At 44.3% G+C, this 20,017-nt stretch overlaps 1 protein-coding gene and 1 long non-coding RNA gene across 8 annotated transcripts in view; one reads left to right on the forward strand and one right to left on the reverse strand.

Annotated features, from left to right (window-relative positions):
* The window catches only part of PCDH7 (protocadherin 7), a 265,534-nt gene extending 256,062 nt beyond the window's left edge, over nucleotides 1-9,472 (reverse strand). For 6 of the 7 annotated variants that reach the window (XM_058838422.1, XM_058838421.1, XM_058838420.1 and 3 more), the window contains exon 1: nucleotides 6,195-9,472. In XM_058838422.1, coding sequence (XP_058694405.1) covers nucleotides 6,195-9,362 — 3,168 coding nt within the window. In that variant the 5' untranslated portion in view covers nucleotides 9,363-9,472. The remainder of the gene's footprint in view (nucleotides 1-6,194) is intronic. The other variant, XM_058838426.1, reaches the window with a different exon arrangement.
* Nucleotides 9,473-11,344: 1,872 nt separating this feature from the next.
* Nucleotides 11,345-11,824, forward strand: LOC131579031 (uncharacterized). The gene is made up of 2 exons (XR_009277622.1): nucleotides 11,345-11,410; nucleotides 11,749-11,824. It is a non-coding gene; the product is annotated as an uncharacterized LOC131579031 (long non-coding RNA).
* Nucleotides 11,825-20,017: the final 8,193 nt, after the last annotated feature.

The raw sequence follows: 20,017 nt of genomic DNA on the forward strand, positions 1-20,017 counted from the left end.
ATTCAGTTACAAACTCAGATATTAGAACATTAAATCTGTAGCAAAATCTCATCTGACAGAAATATGTTTGCCTTTAAAAAATATACTCACTCTTGTCAATAGTTCATAAGATAAATTAGGTTTTGGAATACAAAGATAATGCTTTTCTTCAGCTTCCTATAATTGTCCTGTTTGTGATCCACTCTGAGTAAAATTGAAGTTTTGGGGCTATGCTGCATCATTTTACAAACGAATGATTTCAAATCAAGCTTTTGCCTAGATGAGAGGATTATTTTTTTACTGGCATAAACAATGGAAACAGAAATCACATCACTTTTAGCTACCTTACAGTTTTAAATGGGGAAGTTTGAACTTCTAAACTCCAAGATTTACTCTCAAGCTTTTCCATATTCTCCTTTCAAGAAAATAATAATAAGTGGTTCCTCCACACTGCTTGTATGTGATATATATATAGCTAATTCCTTGGGGTTTTAGTACCTTCAAAAGTTGTTCTTAATTTTAATTTTAAATCTCTTGTCAGGGAAAATGGCCACATAAGATTGAGCAAATGATTCATGCTAAGCACATGTCCACACAGTTGGACAACTTCAGTGTGTATCACTGGCATAATTCAGGAACTTGACTAACTGGTACTTCAGCATAATCACATTTTGAGATTTTGACTTGTGAAGAGTTCACAGTGCTTGTCAAAGATTTAGTTGACTTATAATGCTAACTACTTCTGAAGTCTGTTGATTTTCTTTCATATTTTAATGCAAAACCAAACTGATTAGTTTTATCTCTCAGAGTAGCCCAAGATATTACTAAGTACATAAACCTTCGAAAACTTTTGAAAAAAAATATTTAAAGGAAAAAGAGCTTGAAGCTACAGATATGAAACAAAGCTGTACTGATGGTTAAACTAGCAACTATCAGATATACCAGAAAACCAGACAGCTAATCACAAACAAACAAGAAGAAAAAAAAAAAAAAAAAAAAAAAAAAGAAGACTGACAGCAACAGTAAAGCTGCTAACCATGGTTATAACCCAAGCTTGCTATGTACAACGCCAGAGAGCTGTCTGAGTTGATAAATCAGATTCTATCCTTTTAAAGATGTTTCTTGCTACCCCTTTCCTATAATAGTACTGTTCTTTACTTATTCAGAGCATGTATCCTCCTTTACTCAGATCCTGTCCCTTTTGGCTCTGCACATCTCCTGGGAGTGCAGAATGATTCAGTGGTAACTTTGTCATTTGTGCACTGTACAAGATGATTTTACTGGAGAGGAAAGAAATAAAAGCTGCACTTATCAGTGGAACAGTTTCTGTTAAATAAAGTTAATTAAAGCATCAATGATACATCCATTTCATGTTTAATTAGCCCCTCTCTCATCATAATTTGGTACTAAAGGTCAAATGTGGGTCATTTTTAAAAACTAATTGTAAAATATTTAACATCATGCAAAATGAGAACAGAAAATCAAAAATACTTCTGTACACTTTTCACTGAACAGTAGGAAAGTCAAATGTATGAAAGAAATCACCAATGTAAATGTTTATACTCAATAACAATATTTTCTTTTTTTTGATATGGCAGTTAGTGCCACCATGACATTGTTATTTTTATGCTTGGGAATATACAAAATAGTCTTTGAGATAAGCCTCTCTGCCTCTGTGTGTGTCTGTATATAAACAAGAGGAAACATGATGCCTTCCTGTATGGTTAAACTGATTGCCTCCTTCATGGATCAATTTGGGGTCCTGTAAAGGCTGCTGGGTATATATGTATGTTTATGAGGAGATTGATCCATTTAGTTTATAGATACAATTGGCATACATGATAACCAACTAGTCAAAATGCTTCTGCGATATTTCAGCAGACTGATTAATGTTTGAAATTTTATGAAACAAATTAACTGTCTACTGAAAAAGGATTTTTTTTTTTTTTTTTTTTTTCCAGAAATTAGTTTCTATGTATTTCATTTTCAGGGAAGTAAGACTTTACAGGAAAGGCATATAATTTTGATTGGTGTCAGCACACTGGTTTGATAAACATTTTTCTTCATGAAACACTATATTTTCAATGAGAAAAGGCACTGAGATTTTTCATAAAGAATTACAGAGTTGGCTAAGAAGCCATTATCTGAAGTACAGAAACAATTCTGCTCAGAAATTTGTTTACTGCTTCTACTAGTTCTACTGATAGTGACCAATATCTCCTAAAAATATATCAAGCAAAAAAGCCCTCAGCATCATAACTGAAGTGTTTTAAAGAGTCAATAATCATTGCTTAGTAGAGCAAGTAAAAAAGAAACCAAGATAAGATGACGGCCAAGAAATATAAGCATATGAAGAGTGTTTAAAAGTCCTGTTCTTCAAAGAGTGGTTGGTAACAGGTGGATTTGTGATTAACAGTTTCACTGAAATAAAACTGCTTATGTGCCACTATTTTACACTGTGAGACAAAGAGGTGGAGAAGCAGATATTATAAATATATATCTGTAACTAAATGATAAAATAAACTATTATTTACAATTAAAATTCATTATGAGATCTGTGATTAAGCATGTAGCTCTTCAAGCTGTTAAGTGATTCCCCTTAGGCACTGAGCTTTCATTATCTTTGGCTGTCTTTGCTGGAAATCCCAATATCCAGGCTCTTCACAGGCAATGTTCAGCACTTGAAGGTTTCAAATTTTAAATCCGTGATCCAGAAAAACACTTACTTAAACTCATCCCCATTCAGTTAAACACTTCTGTACAGCTTTAACTTTTGGCAAGTGATTAAGACCTGTGGAATACTAAGTGATTTAAACATTTGTAGTGCTTTACTGAAAAGGAGACAATGTGTGAGAGGCTAGAAGAATATTTCAGAGTGATACCATGCTAAGAAAGACAAGGATAAGGGTTAAACATGATAAAGTTCTCCTAAAAAAATAGTGACTGTGAAATGCCAGAAATCTACCGAATACAGAATTTTGTTTTAAACTTTATATGAAAGACATTATGTCAGAAGGAGGAGAGTTACAAATTGTTTGCAGTTTTCTCCTATTAAGTTTTCTTATACAGTCCTGTATGACATATTTTGAAACTCACATAATTCAATTCATCACCTTTAAAATGAAGTATCAAAACATTGGAATGAAAACAACTTGTGTTCCCTGGGGTACACCAATCGGTCATGTAAGCAGAGACTTTATTTCCTTACTGCTGTATTGTGGATATAGGAAAGTATCAGTTACCAATTCTAATTTCACTAATGGGAAATTAGCATCACTCTCATCTCCAGTAACTAGAGCAGGTATGTTCTGCTGCATCCACTTATTCGCTCTAAAATTTTATACAGTGTCTAATGTCTCCTTAGAACAAAAGGAAGTGACAATGAATAAATAAAGTCTTAGATATTTCAAGCAGGTCTGCCCACCACAGCCCCACCATAATGCTACTGGTTCTGTTCCATATGAGCAGCAGAGCTATGAAACAATCTGATAAACACACCATCAGAACCCTTTATCTGCATCTGCTCCACATTTCTCTCTAAACAATCGTGCTGAACAAGAGCTCCACATGGTTTGGGTATTAAAAACCTACAGGTGTTTTTCCTGTTAAACTGATAAATACTGCACTGTCAATGTTTGAGATGTGAAAAGTGTACATATTGTTTATGCAAGTCTTAATATACTCACTACTGTATGAAATGAACAAAAGTATACAAATGTCACTCAGCAACAAGCTGGCAAGAGCACATAGGAAAGTGATAACAGAGGGGTTTTGTGACTGATAGACTCTCCCATAAAGTCTGTTATTTAACATTACCTTTACTGTTTTCTTGGACAATTTCCAATTTATATGTCTGCTTTACAAGTGTGAAAATACTGTCTACATATTTAAAAACAAGTAGATAAGACATCAGAATACTGGCTATAAACTACTTGAATAAGTGAACATTCATAACAGGCTAAATATTTAACAAGAGAACTATCAACACTGAAAAACTGGTTTACAGCAAACAATAGAGCAATTCAAGGTGCACTTCATTGTAAAAGTGCAATAAAACAATTTTCTCCTATATTTTCTCATATATTTTATATATTAAAAAAATCCTTAGATAATATTAGTTAATTCTGCATTATAACCTTAGATAAGTTTGGGGGTTTTTGTCAAGCAAAACAGTAATTTGTAATGTGTATTCTTTTACCATTCCTACACTTAGAATGCAAATCATTCTTTTACACTGAAATTAAATTACACTTTAACAGATTATAATCCATATGTTTAGATGAATTGCAGCATTAAGAAAGAAGTGGTATCTCATTAGCATGTATTCCACTGCTACTTTTATTCCAGTGCTTGCTAAAATGGCATAATCTACTCTGTGCTTAACAAGCCTTAGGAGATGAAAGATAAAGAATTTAGTAATTTGTACTTTATACAGACTATTCTCAAACTAAAATTGTGATGTGACCTCTAGGAGAGCATTAATGAAATGTATCACACAGAAACTACTGTGTCAAATGTTCTATGAGTCTGTATCACTTGCAAAACCACATACACAAAAGCACTGGTGGATAGTACAATCACACTATTTTGGTGACCTGAAAGAACGGAAGGGCTGGCTCATACAATTCCCTTTATGCTCCTATATTTTAAGTATTTCTGAGCAGGCAATACTTGTAGAACTTCAATTTTAGTAAACTAGAAAACACTTCAAAGTATAAAAAAATGTCATCATGTAGCATATTTTCATGTTAATTAGTGGAAAATATTTTTGTCAAACTAGTCAGAATTTTTCTGTTCCAGACTTGGATGTGTAGTTGCATGAATCAGCATTCATTTGCCTCTAGCTTCTTGTGCAACATGAATTGTAGTTGAGAAAACTTTCAGGATATTAACTTACACGTACTATCACCCAAAAAGTATTCCAGCAAAAAAAGAGGGACCTCTGTTCAGGGTATATATGTGTCTTATAAAATAAACGGAAGCCTTCACTTAGAAGCTGGATTCCCCTCTGTGCTATCCCTATCTTATTTCAAGGACTGTAAAGACTGTCCCTACCATCACCAGTTTTAGGCTATCGGAGCGTCACTGAACCAAAGCTCCACCAACACAGTCGAGACCAGAGCCAGTCACTCGTGGCACCCCTGAAGGCACATTTCGCTCCGAGAGAACTCACGGCAGCCACACTACAAACACAACCGTGCGGCAGCTGGGGGAGGAAATTAGGGCCTCTCAGTGTGAATGAAATTTCATGAGATAGGCAAGAGGGGCATAAAAAAAAAAAAACAACAAAAAAAAACCCAAAAAAACCCAAAAACAAACCAACCCAACAAAAGCAAACCCCACCACAAAGCCAAATAAAACCCAAAAACAATGAAATCATAACATACTAAGATGTGATTCAAAACTCACTAACTCTTATGTGTATTCAGAGCAACTGCTGCAATGAGTGCAAATCTCTGTGGTGTAAATTAAGCGCGGATAGGCTGTGTAGATTATTTAAGCATTTTGGTCCTAATGAAAGACACGGTAATTACAGCCATTAACGCTTCGCCTCGGCGGCTGCAAATCCACTCTCACCCGCAGCTTTAGGAAGCGCCAGGCAGGCAGCAACCCCCCTTTTCCCGGAACGACTGGCTACCGGGGAGAAACTTTCCTGCTCAGCCGGAGCTGACACGTCCCTAAGGCTGGGGAAGCATCGCGGTGGGGGAAGCGCCGGGCCGGGCCGACGGAGGCGGGGCCGGGGGGCGGGAGGGGGATGGCGGCTCCGCCTGGTGGGGTGTTCTGAGACCTAGACCCCTCCAAAACCGCCGGGTTTGGCCTCCGGGAGCGCGGCTGATAAAGGCATCTCAGGCTGCCTTGCAGTTCGCTGTCGGGACTGGCGACAGAACCCCCGGCCCCCGCGGCCACCTGCCGCTGCTCCTGAGGCGAAGCAGCGCCGTCCGGCTGCTTGGCTGCCGGATCTGATGAGAGGAGGGAATGATAAAAAATTATAGCAATAAAGATGTCTGACTGTCCTTTCTTCGTGCTGCGTGTTGGTCTGTGCACCTGACTGCCTGGAGGGAGGGGGCGGGGGCACCAGACTGAACGGGTCACTGAAGCTGACAGGGTGTGTGCCTGTGCCAGTGTGGGAGGCGGGGGGACGGGCATCCCGGCTCCCTCACCCGCTCTGTGTGCTTGTGTGTGCGTGTTGGGCCCGAGGGGTGCAGCGCTCTTACCTGCTTGCTGTACTTGCTGCTGGCCTGGCAGCTGTACTCGGAGCAATGGTCCGAGCCGATGGAGATGTTGTCGCCAGCGCCCACGAAGGTGTTGGCTGGGGGCAGGTCCTGCACAGCCTGGTGCTTTTTGCCAGCGGTGGGGGACTGTGGGTGCAGCTGGACGGTGGGCAGCGGTGAGCTCGACTTGTAATGCCTGGCCAGGTCGGGGCTGCCCGGGCCACCATTGACCGAACGATATCGGCCCATGCCGGGGCTGTCCGAGAGCTTCTCGTTGACGCTGTCGTAGCGCTGCCCGTTGGGCTTGGAAGCCTCTACCGTGACAATGCTGCTATAGAGGGGCTGCTTGCCCTTCTTGCCTTTCTTATCCTTCTTGGGCTTCTTGGCCTTGTCGTGCTGCTGAGGTGTGAAGAAATCCTCGTGGTCCTTCTTGCCAGCCTCATAGCCATGCTTGCCCTTGGATCGGCAGTAGCGGGCCATGACCACCACCAGGATAAGAAGGATGACGGTCATGATGCCAGCCACCACACCAATGACTATGCTAAGCCTCTGCTTGCTCAGCTCATAGCTGGGATCACCAGCAATGTCCTGGGCCAGTGGGGTGTGAAGGCTACGGGCCACCTGGCTCTCCACCACAGTAGCATTGGACAGGCTCTCATTGACAAAGACGTGGAGCAGGGCAGTGGTGGACTGGGGTGGCTGCCCACTGTCATTCACTTGCACAACCAGCCGGTGCAGGCCATAGTGCTTTGGGGCCAACTTGCCCACCAGTGACACCACACCACTGGCCGGGTCTATTTCAAAGAGTTTGAAGGGGTTACCCCCAACAATGCTGTAGTTGAGGTCAGCGTTGAGACCGGTGTCAGCATCAGTGGCGACTACTGTGGCCACCACGGTGCGCATGTTGCTGGAGGGTGGCAGCACGGTGTAGGAGCTGTTGCTGGGGAAGGTGACAGTGGGTGCATTGTCATTCTCATCCATCACAAAGAGAGACACGGTGGCTGTGGCAGAGCGTGGTGGCTCACCCCCATCCACTGCCTTCACCTTAAAGGTGTAGCTGGTCTGTTGCTCACGGTCAAAAGAGACAGTGGAGAAAATGGTTCCAGTGTCATTCTCGATGGAAAAGATGCCAGCTGTCTGGTCGTGGTCTCCGGGCTGGATGGAGAGGCTGAGCTCAGCATTGCGGCCCTTGTCAAAGTCCATCACAGTCACCATGCCCACGGGGCTGTTGGGCTGCAGGTTTTCTTTCACATAGAAGGTGAACACATCCTGCATGAAGCGCGGCTCATTGTCATTGCGGTCCGACACTCGCACCACCACTGTGGTGGAGCCCTGAAGTGATGGCACCCCCTTGTCCCGGGCTGTCACCTGAAATTCGTAGGTGTCACGTTGCTCGCGGTCCAGCACTGCCTGCACCGACACATCCCCAGAGTCAGGGTCAATACTGAAGATGCTGCCCGGTGCCTCTGAGGAGAGAGGCGAGGCCTCCAAGGAATAGGTGATCTCAGCATTCTTGCCACTGTCCGCATCTGTGGCAACCACTGTGGCCACCCTCTCACCAGGCAAGTTGTTCTCTGGAAAGGAGACCTCCAGCACAGCCTGGCTGAACATGGGAGGGTTATCATTAGTGTCCCCGACCCGCACCAGCAGGGAGTTGTTGCTGGACAAGCTGGGGCTGCCTGAGTCCACAGCCACAATCACTACATTGTAGTCACGGACAGCTTCATAATCCAGAGGGGCCGAAGTGTGGAGGAAATACTTGCGCTTATTCTGTGGCTCCCCTTCACCCTCACTGGCTGGTTTGAGCTGGAAGGGCACATCGCCCACCACGGTGCAGGTCACCACACCATTTTCTCCTTGGTCCCGGTCTGACACCTGCACCAAGGCAATGGGGGTGTCCACCAGCACATCCTCGGCCACACTTGCCACCCCGTCCCGGAGCGGGATGCGCCCGATTTTCCGGATGTCGATGGTGGGCACGTTGTCATTTTCATCCCGGATGTTCAGCACTACAGTGGCCTTGTCTGTCTTGGGGGGCTGGCCCCGGTCTCGGGCCATGACAGTGAAGCGAAGCTGGTTCACCTCCTCCCGGTCGATGCGGTGCAAGACGCTGAGCCAGCCCGAGGTCTCGTCCAGCCGCAGTAGGCGCCTGACGGACTCAGTGGCCGCCCCGAAGACGTACTCGATCTGCCCATTCACTCCCACGTCCAGGTCGGTGGCTCGCAGCTGCAGGATCGGGGTCCCGGGGCTGCTGTTCTCTGCCAGGTCAGCCTCATAGACGCTCTTCTCGAAGCGGGGGCTGTTGTCGTTCACGTCGGTGATCAGCACCCTCAGGATGGCCTGCGAGGACCGTGCCGGGTCGCCGCCGTCCCGCACTCGGAGGCTGAGCTCGTAGGAGTCCCGCTGCTCTCGGTCCAGCGCCCCCTTGACGATCAGCTGCGGCTGCTTCTCCCCGTCCAGGGTGTCGGCCACCTGCAGCTCGAAGACGCTGCTGCGGGCCGCCGCCTCCGCCTCCTGCCGCCGCTTGCTGCCGCCGGGGTAGGGGGCGCTCTCGGGGGCCGCCGCGGCCGAGCCGCCCCCGCCGCCTCGCCGGCCGCCGTCCCCGCCGGGCTCCTGCAGCAGCTCGTAGCGCTCGATGCCGTTGCGGCCGAAGTCCCTGTCGGTGGCGGTGGGCAGCAGGTAGAGGGTCCCCACGGGCCGGTTCTCCTCCACGGTGAGCGTGAGGACGGGGGAAGGGAAGGTGGGGGTGTTGTCGTTGATGTCCAGGATGATGACCCGGCCCTCGAAGAGGTCTACCCAGCTCTGCGAGGGGCCGATGACCGACACCTCGAAGTCCAAGAAGCACTCGTTCTCGTCGAAGATCATCTGGCACTGCGGCAGCTTTTCGCGGTCGATGCGCCGCTCTGTGGTGCTCAGCTCCCCGGTCATGTTATCGATCTTGAGATAGTCGGAGCCCGACTCCAGGCTGAATGTCACCTCTCCGGAGCCCGTCACGATACCCAGGTCGGAAGCCACGTTGCCGATGCGGATGTCGGCGGGTCCCTCCTCTGCCAACCGGTACTTCAGGAGCTGCTTAGCCGCTGCCAGGCTGACCCAGAGCGGCGGAGGCAGGAGGAGCAAGAAGCAGCAGCAGCAATGCACAAAGCGAAGGAGGGTCCTCATCTTCCTCATCTTCCTCGTACCGAAACCCCCCGCCCTCCTCTCACTCCCACCTGCCCCCCAGTAAACTCCCCCGATAAGCTAACAGAGCGGCTGAGAGTCCAGGTGATCGATTATAAAATCCTTCTATTTCTGGAAACTTATTGTCTCATGACTGGTGCAGTTGGTGGTCAAAACCCTGCTGCTGGCTCCTCTGCTGCTCTCCCTGCCTTCCAGTTGCGATATACTTACAGTTCACGGGACAGTGTATTTTGCTTTTTCAAGATTCATCTCTGTAGATAGCATGGGATTTTCCTCCTCCTCCCCCTCCTCCTCCTCCTCCTCTCTGATTTTACTGTAATCACTTTGCAAGGTTTGCAATAAAAGCAGGAGCTGTACTGTACGTTTCGAAGCCCCCCAGGTCGTCGTCTTCAACACTAGAGTTAACTACAATTCACACACTCTCTCTTTTCTCTCTCTCTCTCGCTCTCTCTCTCTCCCTCTCGCTCAGCCGTTTACGACCAAGGCATTAGCTTTATTCTTCCCCCTCTCTGCACACACAGGGAAAAAAAAAAAATTGTGATTCGCTTTATTCAAAGGGCTTGGGTCCGGGAAAATACCAAATCCTCTTAGCAATGGGCAGTTCTTAAAAAAAAAAAAAAAAAAAAAAAAGTAAAAAAAAAATCCCAATAATGTCGGTAGCTGCACAGCTGATAGAAGAACCCCGAGTATTACAGTGCAGTCCACAGAATATCCCCTTTGGCTGGCAGAAAAGCACCCAAATCCATCTTCAGAGATCGCCTAAAATGTTCAGCTCTTTCTCCGGAGCGGATTTTTTTTTTAACAACTCTGCGCAAGGTCATTAGTCACAAAGCAACGATACAGAAACTGCATAAGCCGTTTGCCCAGAATTTGCAAGGCTGGAGATAAGAACATAGACACACAACAGTCCCAAGTTTGTTTTTGCATCCGCAGTTTGTGTGTGTGCCTTACCTGCATTTGCACTGCATGTGTTATAGCAATCTGGATCTGCAGCACTGAAAGCGATTCACAAATGAGATTGCAGTCTCTCTCTCTCTCCTCTTCCTTCCCGTCCCAATGCAGGTAACCAGATCTGAACTTGATCCTTTCAGTTCAAAGGTTAGCAACAAAACTATGTGTCCAAAGGCGGTTATTGGTCTCTCGTAATTACACCCGGAGCGGAACAAGATGTAACTGGATCCCCCATGTGAATTAACACAGATTCTGAATTACATCCATATAAAGCGGAATGGCAAAGGGGAGGGGAAAAGAGCCGCGCCGCGATTAAAAAAAAAAATAATAATACAGAGTTCTATTTGCAAATAAAATTGTATCGGTCAGTTGTTTCCTGTGATCTGCACCGCCACAGTGGGTGAAATCTGCAATTGTGTATTCCCTCCTGTGTCTTTCAGAGAAGTGTGGATCAGGCGCTTTCACAGCAGAGCGGCTTGTGCTTTAAAATGTTGAATGGCAATTGAGAAGCTTCCCACTCGTAAGAAAAAAAAATTTAAAAAAAGGAAAAAAAAAAAAGAAAAAAAAGAAGAAGCGGTAAACCGACAAGTTTGCCCAAAGTGGAGGGAGCTGCTGAAGCCTCTCTCGGTAGCTCTTCCCTGACGCTGCAGCAGCAGAGCCGCCTGCGCTACATACACACAGAAAGAGAGAGGGAGAGAGAGAAAGAGGGAGAGCAGAGAGAGAGAGAGAGAGAGAGAGAGAGCGAGCGAGAGAGGGAGGGCGGGGGGGAGGGAGGGAGGAGGAGGAGGAGGGAGGACGAGTCAAGCGCTGCACTCCAGAAAGCTCAGTCTTACCCTCTGTCTCTGCTGCTAGTGCTGCAAGTGGGATAGCTGCTCATCACAAAGCACCAGTTCAGTCCTCAAAACCGATCCTCATTTCACACCCGAGTGTTGCTTCTGTTGCTTTCTCAAACGCGTGATCTGTAGTGATTTTCTCTTACCCTTTCCCTCCCCACGTCCGCTATAGACCGTGAATCGAGCAACGATTTTTAGAGCAAATGTTTTTTCGCCTTTCTTTTCTTCTATTCTGCCTTTTGCGGAACCAAGCTGGTAAGGAAACTCGTTTCCCAGATTCCCACCTTCCCCTGTTGTGTCGGTGCTTTTGTGAAATAGCTGCAGTCACTGTAACTGCATAAAACTCCAGGGAGGAAGGGGGACTGCCTGAGATCTCAGACTTTCGTCCTGTTTCCCAGTGCTGCTCTCGGTCTTTGTGATTGTGCTCTTCCTATTACCATGTTTTGAATGTGTCTTTTCAGCATGTTTGTGGGTATCCTAGGAGAAAAAAAAAAAAAAAAAAAAAGAAATCCTCGGAGAAGATGTTCAGGATGGGAGCGAGAGGGTTAGTAGAATAAACACATGTAAGAAGTAACAGATTTATTTCCGAACAGAGACTTGCTGCTTCAATGATTGCTAAAATGTAGCGTCACCTACCTGGGTAAGTGGGAAATAAACTTTAATGGTAAAGCTCTCCGGCTCAACTTTGCTTATTCTGACGTCCCTAGTTCGTGTCTCCTTTTGACTTTGAGCCATTTAATCACCTACGGCTTTTGTGTGCTCCCGCCCTACCCTCGGTGCTGCCTGGCTCCTTACCTGTCCTCTCTGCTTGGAAGCCAGAGGGAAAAGAAGGAGACTCAGGGGGCAGGCGAGCGTGAGGCAGGCAGCGGGGAGGGCAGGAGCGTGTTGGGGGGTGTGTGTGTGCGGTGTGTGCACGTGTGTGTGCGGGTACATGTGTGTGTGCGTGCGCGCAGCCAGGGGAGGGCAGGAATCCAGCTGCTCCTTCTCCCTCTGTGAGCACATGCGGGAAAACAAGTTGTTGCGCGTTCAGTATGTGTTTGTGTGTGCATTCCTCCTTATATGTGGCTCTTTTGAATAAAAAAAGCATGCAGTCGAATGTAATGAAATGTCTCTCTCATCGAGATGATGTATTTGAGCGGAAAGCAGCCGGATATGTTGAGGTGGTTCAAAGCAACGGTCACAGCGTGTCTTTGTCATTTGGGGCGGTGAGTGATTGTAGGAGGGAGGGAAGGTTGCCACCTCTTTCCTTGAGGAGTCCAGAGACAGAGAGGGGCAGAGCCGCGCCGCATGGAGTCGGCGCTAGGGAGGGAGGGACTGCTCCCTTCTCCGGAGGGCTGCAGGGCTGCTCCTCCGGCGCCTCCTCCGGCCCTGGCACCGGCCCCGGCCGCTCTCTCTGCCTCGCCAGAACACGAAAACCCTCCCCCGCCGATGCTGGAGACACTCGTCTTTCTATCTGCAGCATCAGCGAGAAAGCCCAGCTCGGCGCAGGCTCAGTGCTCACCGCCGCAGTCCCGGACGGAGGAGGGGGGTTCGGGAGCGCAGCATCTTCGCAGCGGGTTAAGTAGGATTAGTACCAAATCCCTATTATATTTGCCAAGCAACTTGAATTTATCAAAATTCCCCCTCGCTGTTCGGGAGCTCCGTGAGGAGGAAGTTTTGCTCACAGTGTAAGATCCACACATGCCAGTTCGTAGGAATACCAGCATACTGCATTTCACTGGCTCCCTGCGCTGGAAATGCAACTGCGAACGGCAGCTCCTGCCGTTCCCGTCCTTTGTGTTTTTAAACGCAGCCAGGAAACTTAATGTATTCGCCAGGGAAGGGGCGGGATGAGAGCTTTTTTAACCTCCCCGCCATAAACTTTAATCGGATTCCGGGCTGTTGCACGGCATGGACGCTCGCTTCTTGCCTGCGTCTCCTTCCCGTTGTTCCTACTACGGTCTGCTTGCGAGTGCCTCTTTCAAGCGAATGAGTGATTTCTTTCTCTTGCCATGTGCAATTGCTCCCCCTTCCCTTCCTACCCTCGCTGGCCTCTCTTACACACACTATGCCTTTCACACGCGGTCTGCGGCCCCCAGTCCCCCCCTCCTTTCTTTCTTTTTTGCAGTGTCTTCACATGCAATCTCTCTCTGAATGTGCAATGTCTTTCCTGCTCGGGAGTGCTGCGTCCTTCACAGTGGATTGGTTCCTCTTTCGGAGCAGAGGTAACGGCCCCCCCTTTTCTATCATTCTCCCTTCCTCCCTCGCCTCCTCCCCTCCTCCCCTCCTCCCCCAGGGCAGGCGGCCGGCGTGGGAAATGGGCCCGACGTGCGCTGCATGGTGGATGGCCGCGCTGTTCCCGATCCACGTGCCCCGGCTGCCGGGGGGAGGACGGGGCTGTGCTGGCCCTGCGTACCCCGCTCCCCCCCTCGCATCCCATTCCTTCGAGCGGGGAGAGAGTAGAATTACCCGCGCACCCTCTCTCCGCCTCCCCGGCACCGCAGAGTCCCGGTCCCGCGGCCGTGCACCCCCAGCTTCCCGGGTGTGGGTAGGAGCAAGCCCAGCTGTTTCAGGCGGGGGAGGTTTGTCCCTCCCGGGCAAATCTGTTGCGCAGTGTAGCTCCCCCCGCTGCCGGCTGCCCCCCCTCTCCGATGCACACAGACGCCCACACGCGCTCAGACACGACACGGCATTTGTCCTCCTGATCTGGGGAGATCAAGTGGGAAGAGGGATCACAAATGTAATCGTCTGTAATAAATAAAATAGCCCGAGATGCTGGTGATATATAGAGGGGAAATAGGAGCTTGTGTCCTTAAAGGGAACATCTGATAAGGCCACCGAAGTGGCATCTTGCGTGTGGGAAGGAATCCGTCTTGCTGACAATCGCAGCCTGCTGTACGTGGGGAAAGCCTAAAGCAGCCTGGGAGCTTCCCCGGCTCTCTGTATCCCCCAGGCTCCCTGTGCTCTGCACTGGGGCTTTGTTGTCGTTGTAGTTGTTGATTGGAAAGACAGGGGTCATCGTTAAAATATGCAGATATAATTAATGGCTGGTTTATCTTCATGTGTTGGCTGAGCCCAGCTTCTGGCGCCGGCAGCCGAACTCGCGTCCGCAGTTGGCGCTTTCTGCCCACGACAATTTGGTTTTCACAGTTTAGGAATGTCAGTGGCTCTCACTGGAAAATTACTTCTGGGATCTGCAGTGGGAGTCAGTCTCTGGTTAAAGAAAGACAGATTATTTACCTATCCATACCACTCTATCCATTAACAAATACATACTGCATGTTACTATTTGCACTCACAAAGGAAAAAGAAGCTTCAGAAGGAAAAAAAAATCATATTGCCTTGAAAGTAACGTATTCATCATAATACGTGGAAAAGATTAAGTGCAGTAAACAGGACAGAAAATTCGAAAGCAGGGTAAAAACAAGGACAGAACCCCCACATGAAGCATTTAAAGCCATTTGACGGAAAGGCGAAACTAACTCAAGAACTCCACCAAGGGACAAGCAGCTGAAATGACACCACAGCAGCACGGAGCCCGCGGTGACCTTTCATCTCTCCAAAGTGTCTTGCTGATCTGGTGCAATTCTGTTGTGACCTCTTCACTCCCTTCCCTACCACAAGTGCCCTCTGGCCGCCTCGGAGCTCCCTGAATTCCTCGCAGTGAATATACTGGGAGGCCGGCTGAGTTACAGGGAGTGCTGACACTTGGCCAGTGTCTTTCACAGCTTTGCAAATGTGCCTGCTGTGTAGTAGCATGTAATAGGCAGCAGTGATTAAATAATTCATTGCAGCAACAGCCTTTCTGATGGACGTTAAAACGTAAGAGTTTAAATAAGAAAACCACAGATTCACTTTTAAGCAGATAAAACCCACATCTGTGCTTATTTAGCTGAATGCTAGCTAAGCATGAAACCAGTTACTTTGTTTAAATCCTCTCTCTTTTACTCTCTGAGAATTTTGAGCTAGATTATGCACCATAAAAGTTACTGACAGAGCAGAATTAATCTGTGTTGGATAACAGTGGTTAAATCTCTTATGATTATAATCGTTCATTCTTATTCTCATATCTGAAGTCTGTTCAAAGGTTCTTGCGTAGGCATGATTCCATCAGCATTTCTGAGTTCTCACATTTATAAAGAGTGATGAAAAATAATATTTAGCCAAAGAGATAGTGATTTTTCCAGTGTGTATATATTCCTTACAAATCACAATTATTGAGATTTTCTTTCTTTCTTTCTTTCTTTCTTTCTTTCTTTCTTTCTTTCTTTTCTTTCTTTCTTTCTTTCTTTCTTTCTTTCTTTCTTTCTTTCTTTCTTTCTTTCTTTCTTTCTTTCTTTCTTTCTTTCTTTCTTTCTTTCTTTCTTTCTTTCTTTCTTTCTTTCTTTCTTTCTTTCTTTCTTTCTTTCTTTCTTTCTTTCTTTCTTTCTTTCTTTCTTTCTTTCTTTCTTTCTTTCTTTCTTTCTTTCTTTCTTTCTTTCTTTCTTTCTTTCTTTCTTTCTTTCTTTTCTTTCTTTCTTTTCTTTCTTTCTTTCTTTTCTTTCCTCAAGAAGTCTAACCACTCATAATCATGCAGAAATGACAGATGGAATATGCTTAAAATTAGGAGGAAAAAATACTGAAAGGTCTTTAAAAACTCATATGATTTTTTATGAGGGGAAGTACATTTTTGTTAAATTTGTTTCATATGCAGCTGCTAACTTTCCTGGATTTGCAGGGATGTAAATGAGTGCTGCACCCAGTCCCACTATTTTGTAGATTTATTTTTAAATTAAGCTATTGTTCAAGTTCTCTAAAGGCAAAGTAAACTATAGAAAAAAATAGGGTGAGCTTTCATGAGTTCCTGTAAAAATAGAAGGAAATTATGAGTCATTAATACATATTCTACATAAAGAGTTACAATGAAACATTCAGGAGAGATAATTAAAGCTGGACTTTATTTTAATGAAATGCATGAGAGCCAGGTAGCACTGCCAAAGAAAGAAAAAATATGTTAATTGTCACTGAAAATATTAAATGTGTACAGTTGATACGTATATAGATTCACTAGTGGAGAACAGGACAGTTACGTTGGGAAATAATTTTGGGATTTTTTTAAAACAAAATGTTTCCAAGGTGGATATCAGTAGTGAACACACTGAAGGTCTCAAAGTGCTTTGTAAATTGCCCCATGAGATAAAAAGAAGTGCTATGACCTGTTGAGTAACCCAGGCAAACCACTGAAAAAAATTACTCTTTCCAGATTTTTCATGTTATTTTAATATGTTCTGGATTCGCATCAAGGTTTGTTTTTAAATATGTGGCAATCCTTTCTGCTTTATTTGGTGTGTTGCTGGAAAGTCAAAGAACTCTTTCTGAAGCCTGTAAAACAGGTTTTTATTCCAGAGAACTACACATACAAAGAAAATCTTGTGTCATGAAATTTGATGGATACCAGTAGCATGTTACTAAACTGTTAGAGATATATTAAAATACAGATGCTTTTTAGCTTGTGCTCTCACTTTCTTCTGTCAGATATCCTTTATATACCAAACTGAGTACACAGACTTTGTAAAATAATTTTGCTTCAATGTAGTCTTGAAGACCTCTTGACCTAATGTGATTTTTCAGTTCTATGCTCTACATTTTTTGCTGGTTTTAAGGATGCTACAAATAATTTTCCTCTGAATTAAAGTTTTCTTTCATTTTTAAATGAAAATCATGAGAGCGTAAAATCTTTTGTCTAGTATTCTAAGTGCATCCTGTACAGCTTTAATTTATTTTTAATATAATTCAGGAGAGCATAAAAGATCTGGCATGTCTTCATGATTGTACTGTGTCAGCTGCCTGTTGAGCAGAAGATAAAATACTCTAGCAAGATGGCAGCTCTGAGAAGTTCTGAAGAAGAACCTTTGATATTATAATTCAGATAATTGAATGCTGTGCAGCTCTATTCCTTTCTGTAAGTTAATGCCAATATATGTTATTGGCTGCATCTGAGATGAAATTTATAAATCTACACATATACTCAGCCAGTATCTTTAATGTTTCTGTCTGCTTTGTCAAAATTACTGCTCTGGCAGGAATAAAAAGAGTAATAGTTGTACAGAACAACTAGGGTATAGAACACAGTTGTTCTATATTATGGAAATAAATATGGAAAGTAATTTAGAATGGGATCAAGCTGTTGATTGCTTATTGGACAGGTTATTTGGCTTTGTTCTGCAATGTTTAAAACTTCTTTACTAGGTATTTTATAATGTTAGTCTTGTCCTTTCTTTTCATATGAAAAGTGCATTAGAATCCTTAGAGGTCATGTTGCTATAAACCTTATTCAACTGTACAGTGGAGAAGAAGACAAAGTTTTCCCTCAATTCATTGTTTGACTTAACATGACTATTCACTGAAAAACAGTAAGGGCTATTCACCTGCTGCAATCAACTATTAATGGTGAGAAAGTATGAAGAACTGGAGTCCCTTGTGTCTTACATTAAAACATAAACTTATATATCCATGCCTATACTGTACAGGTCTAGTGAACAGCTTTGGTATTTAGCCAAAATGGCAATTAGAAGCTGAAGAGGGCCCTGGTTCTATCACTCTAAAACAGGATCCTTTTAGAATCAATAGGAATAGCCAAATATATTTTAGGCTGTTAAGCGCTGGTACATACCTGATCAGCTTTGCTTCTAAAATGTTTTGCACTGCTATCTGAACTTTCCAAAATAAGAATGAAGGGGTTGTAGGCACCCTTCCTGTGAGGAAGATGATATAGCCTGACATTGAAATCATCTAACCTCCTGCTGTCTCACTTGCACTTTTTGCCATGCAGAGACAGCCATACTTTTATGTCTGCTTTAGCTGTTTTGCAAAGTTTCTTGGTGATCATCCTTTGCATAATTACATTTTTAGTGTCCTTTATAAGAGTAATAAGTACTGTACAGAGTGGGTTTTTATGACCTACAATATATCTAGAGGAAGAGAGGTACTGATAAGTTTCTACATTTTTCATCTTCTGATAGAAACCTGACATATCTTCTAGTTCATTCATTCTGTGAGATGATTAAAAAGTTGCTCTTCAACAAACTAAACCTCATCCAGGGCTCAGCAGGAAATAACTGCAATCTAAGCACATTAAAGAACAGACAGGGCAAGCCAAAGTATACCTCTTTCTTTCCCTCTTAAGATCATGGGGAAAAGAGAAAAGCAGTCTAATATTGTGATAAAACTGCAGCCTGCAGCAGCTGGCTATGGGTAAGGATATAGAACCTAATCCAAAGCACACAGAAGTCAATGGAAGCACTTTGACTAAACAAGCTTTGCATTAGGCACCTAGTGAGTGAATGATGTTTAAAGCATTCATGTAGATCTTAAACAGATGTGTGATGAAGAAAATTATGTGCATTTGAATAAAAATAAATGCCATTAAAACACTTGGTGTAAATGTTATTTTGCTGACCCCAGAGGTGATCTTTATGACTCAGAATAAACTGGCATTCTTGGGTACTGAGTCCTATCCTCCATTAGTACAAGAACTCATGTTGCATGAAAAATATATCTTTAAAATATGTTTGTGTATATGTATGCAAAATTCTTATGTTAATACTAATTGCAAAGTTCAATACACTATAAACATCTGCAGGGTCTTTTTACCCATTCAGTTATTTACAGAGCAAATTTCTCTCATCTTAGGGTTGGAGTTTTTTTCTGCAGAATAATACAAGATTTTTCAATTTCCTTTCAGATCTAAGTTCTGCGTTCCTGACATTGTGTTAATGAGCTTCCACTTCACCTCCCTCCACTCCATTTTTACTGATGTTTTCAGTGAATCCTTGGTAAATAAGGAGGACACTAGTTCTTTATGATTTTCATCAGGAAGATGTACTCTACCTTATGTGATAGTGTTAAACATCTCTTTCTTTAACCCAGAAATATTGTTTAATACTCCATATTAGCATTTTTCATAGCTACATCATGTTTTGATGACTAGTAGCCCTTCTTTAGTAGATTGGCTGCATATTTTTTTTTCTCTGTCATTTTCAGGTGATAAACTCACAGTTTATAGCTGAAAATCTAGTTACATTGCTCTTTGTACTATTAAATGTAATTCCATTTCTATTATGAAAGTCACCAAGTCATCTGATGGTCATTTTGATGGTTTTCAGACTTGCTTTACCAGCAAATTTCAGCAGTGTGCTCTGAGGTTTTATGATCTAGTTTTTAACTTAAATATCAGAACGTTCTATGGAAAGACACCCCATAAAGAACCCCTTAGAAGCTTCCATCTAATCATGCAAACACCTAACACAACCTGTTGGCCTCTCCTGATTAGCCGATTCCTTATCTTCTCTGTCTTAAGTAATTATTTTCATATAATACTCTGTCAGAAACTGTTGTCATGTCAAGATATGTGAGATTTCTTGCCTTGAATAAATAATTCTTGCCTTGAATGATAAATTATTAAAGATATTGATATACGGTAGTTTCTTCTCTGGAACATGTTTGGATAGATTTTATTAAGTTTGCTTTGTACTTCTGTTCTCTGTACTTCTTTTATCAAGAACGGTGTGGCCAGCAGACCAGGGAAGTGGTTGTCCCCCTGTATTTGTCACTGGCGAGGCGACCTCGAGTACTGCACCCTCTGTATAAGAAAGACATTGAGGGGCTGGAGCGATTCTGGAGAAGGGCAATGGAGCTGGGGAAGGGTCTAGTGGGTAGTCTTGTGAGGAGTGGCTAAGAGAGAGAGCACAGGACTGGGGTTTAGCCTGCAGAAAAGGAGGCTCAGTGGGGACCTCTACAACAGTCTGAATAAAGGTTTTATCTAGGTGGTGGTTCAACCTCTTCCCCCAGGCAGCCAGCAGCAGGACAAGAGGGCATACAGTCAAGCTGTGCAAGTAGAGGCTC

Source organism: Poecile atricapillus, chromosome 4 (genome assembly GCF_030490865.1).
Source record: "Poecile atricapillus isolate bPoeAtr1 chromosome 4, bPoeAtr1.hap1, whole genome shotgun sequence".
Classification (NCBI taxonomy): Eukaryota; Metazoa; Chordata; class Aves; order Passeriformes; family Paridae; genus Poecile; species Poecile atricapillus.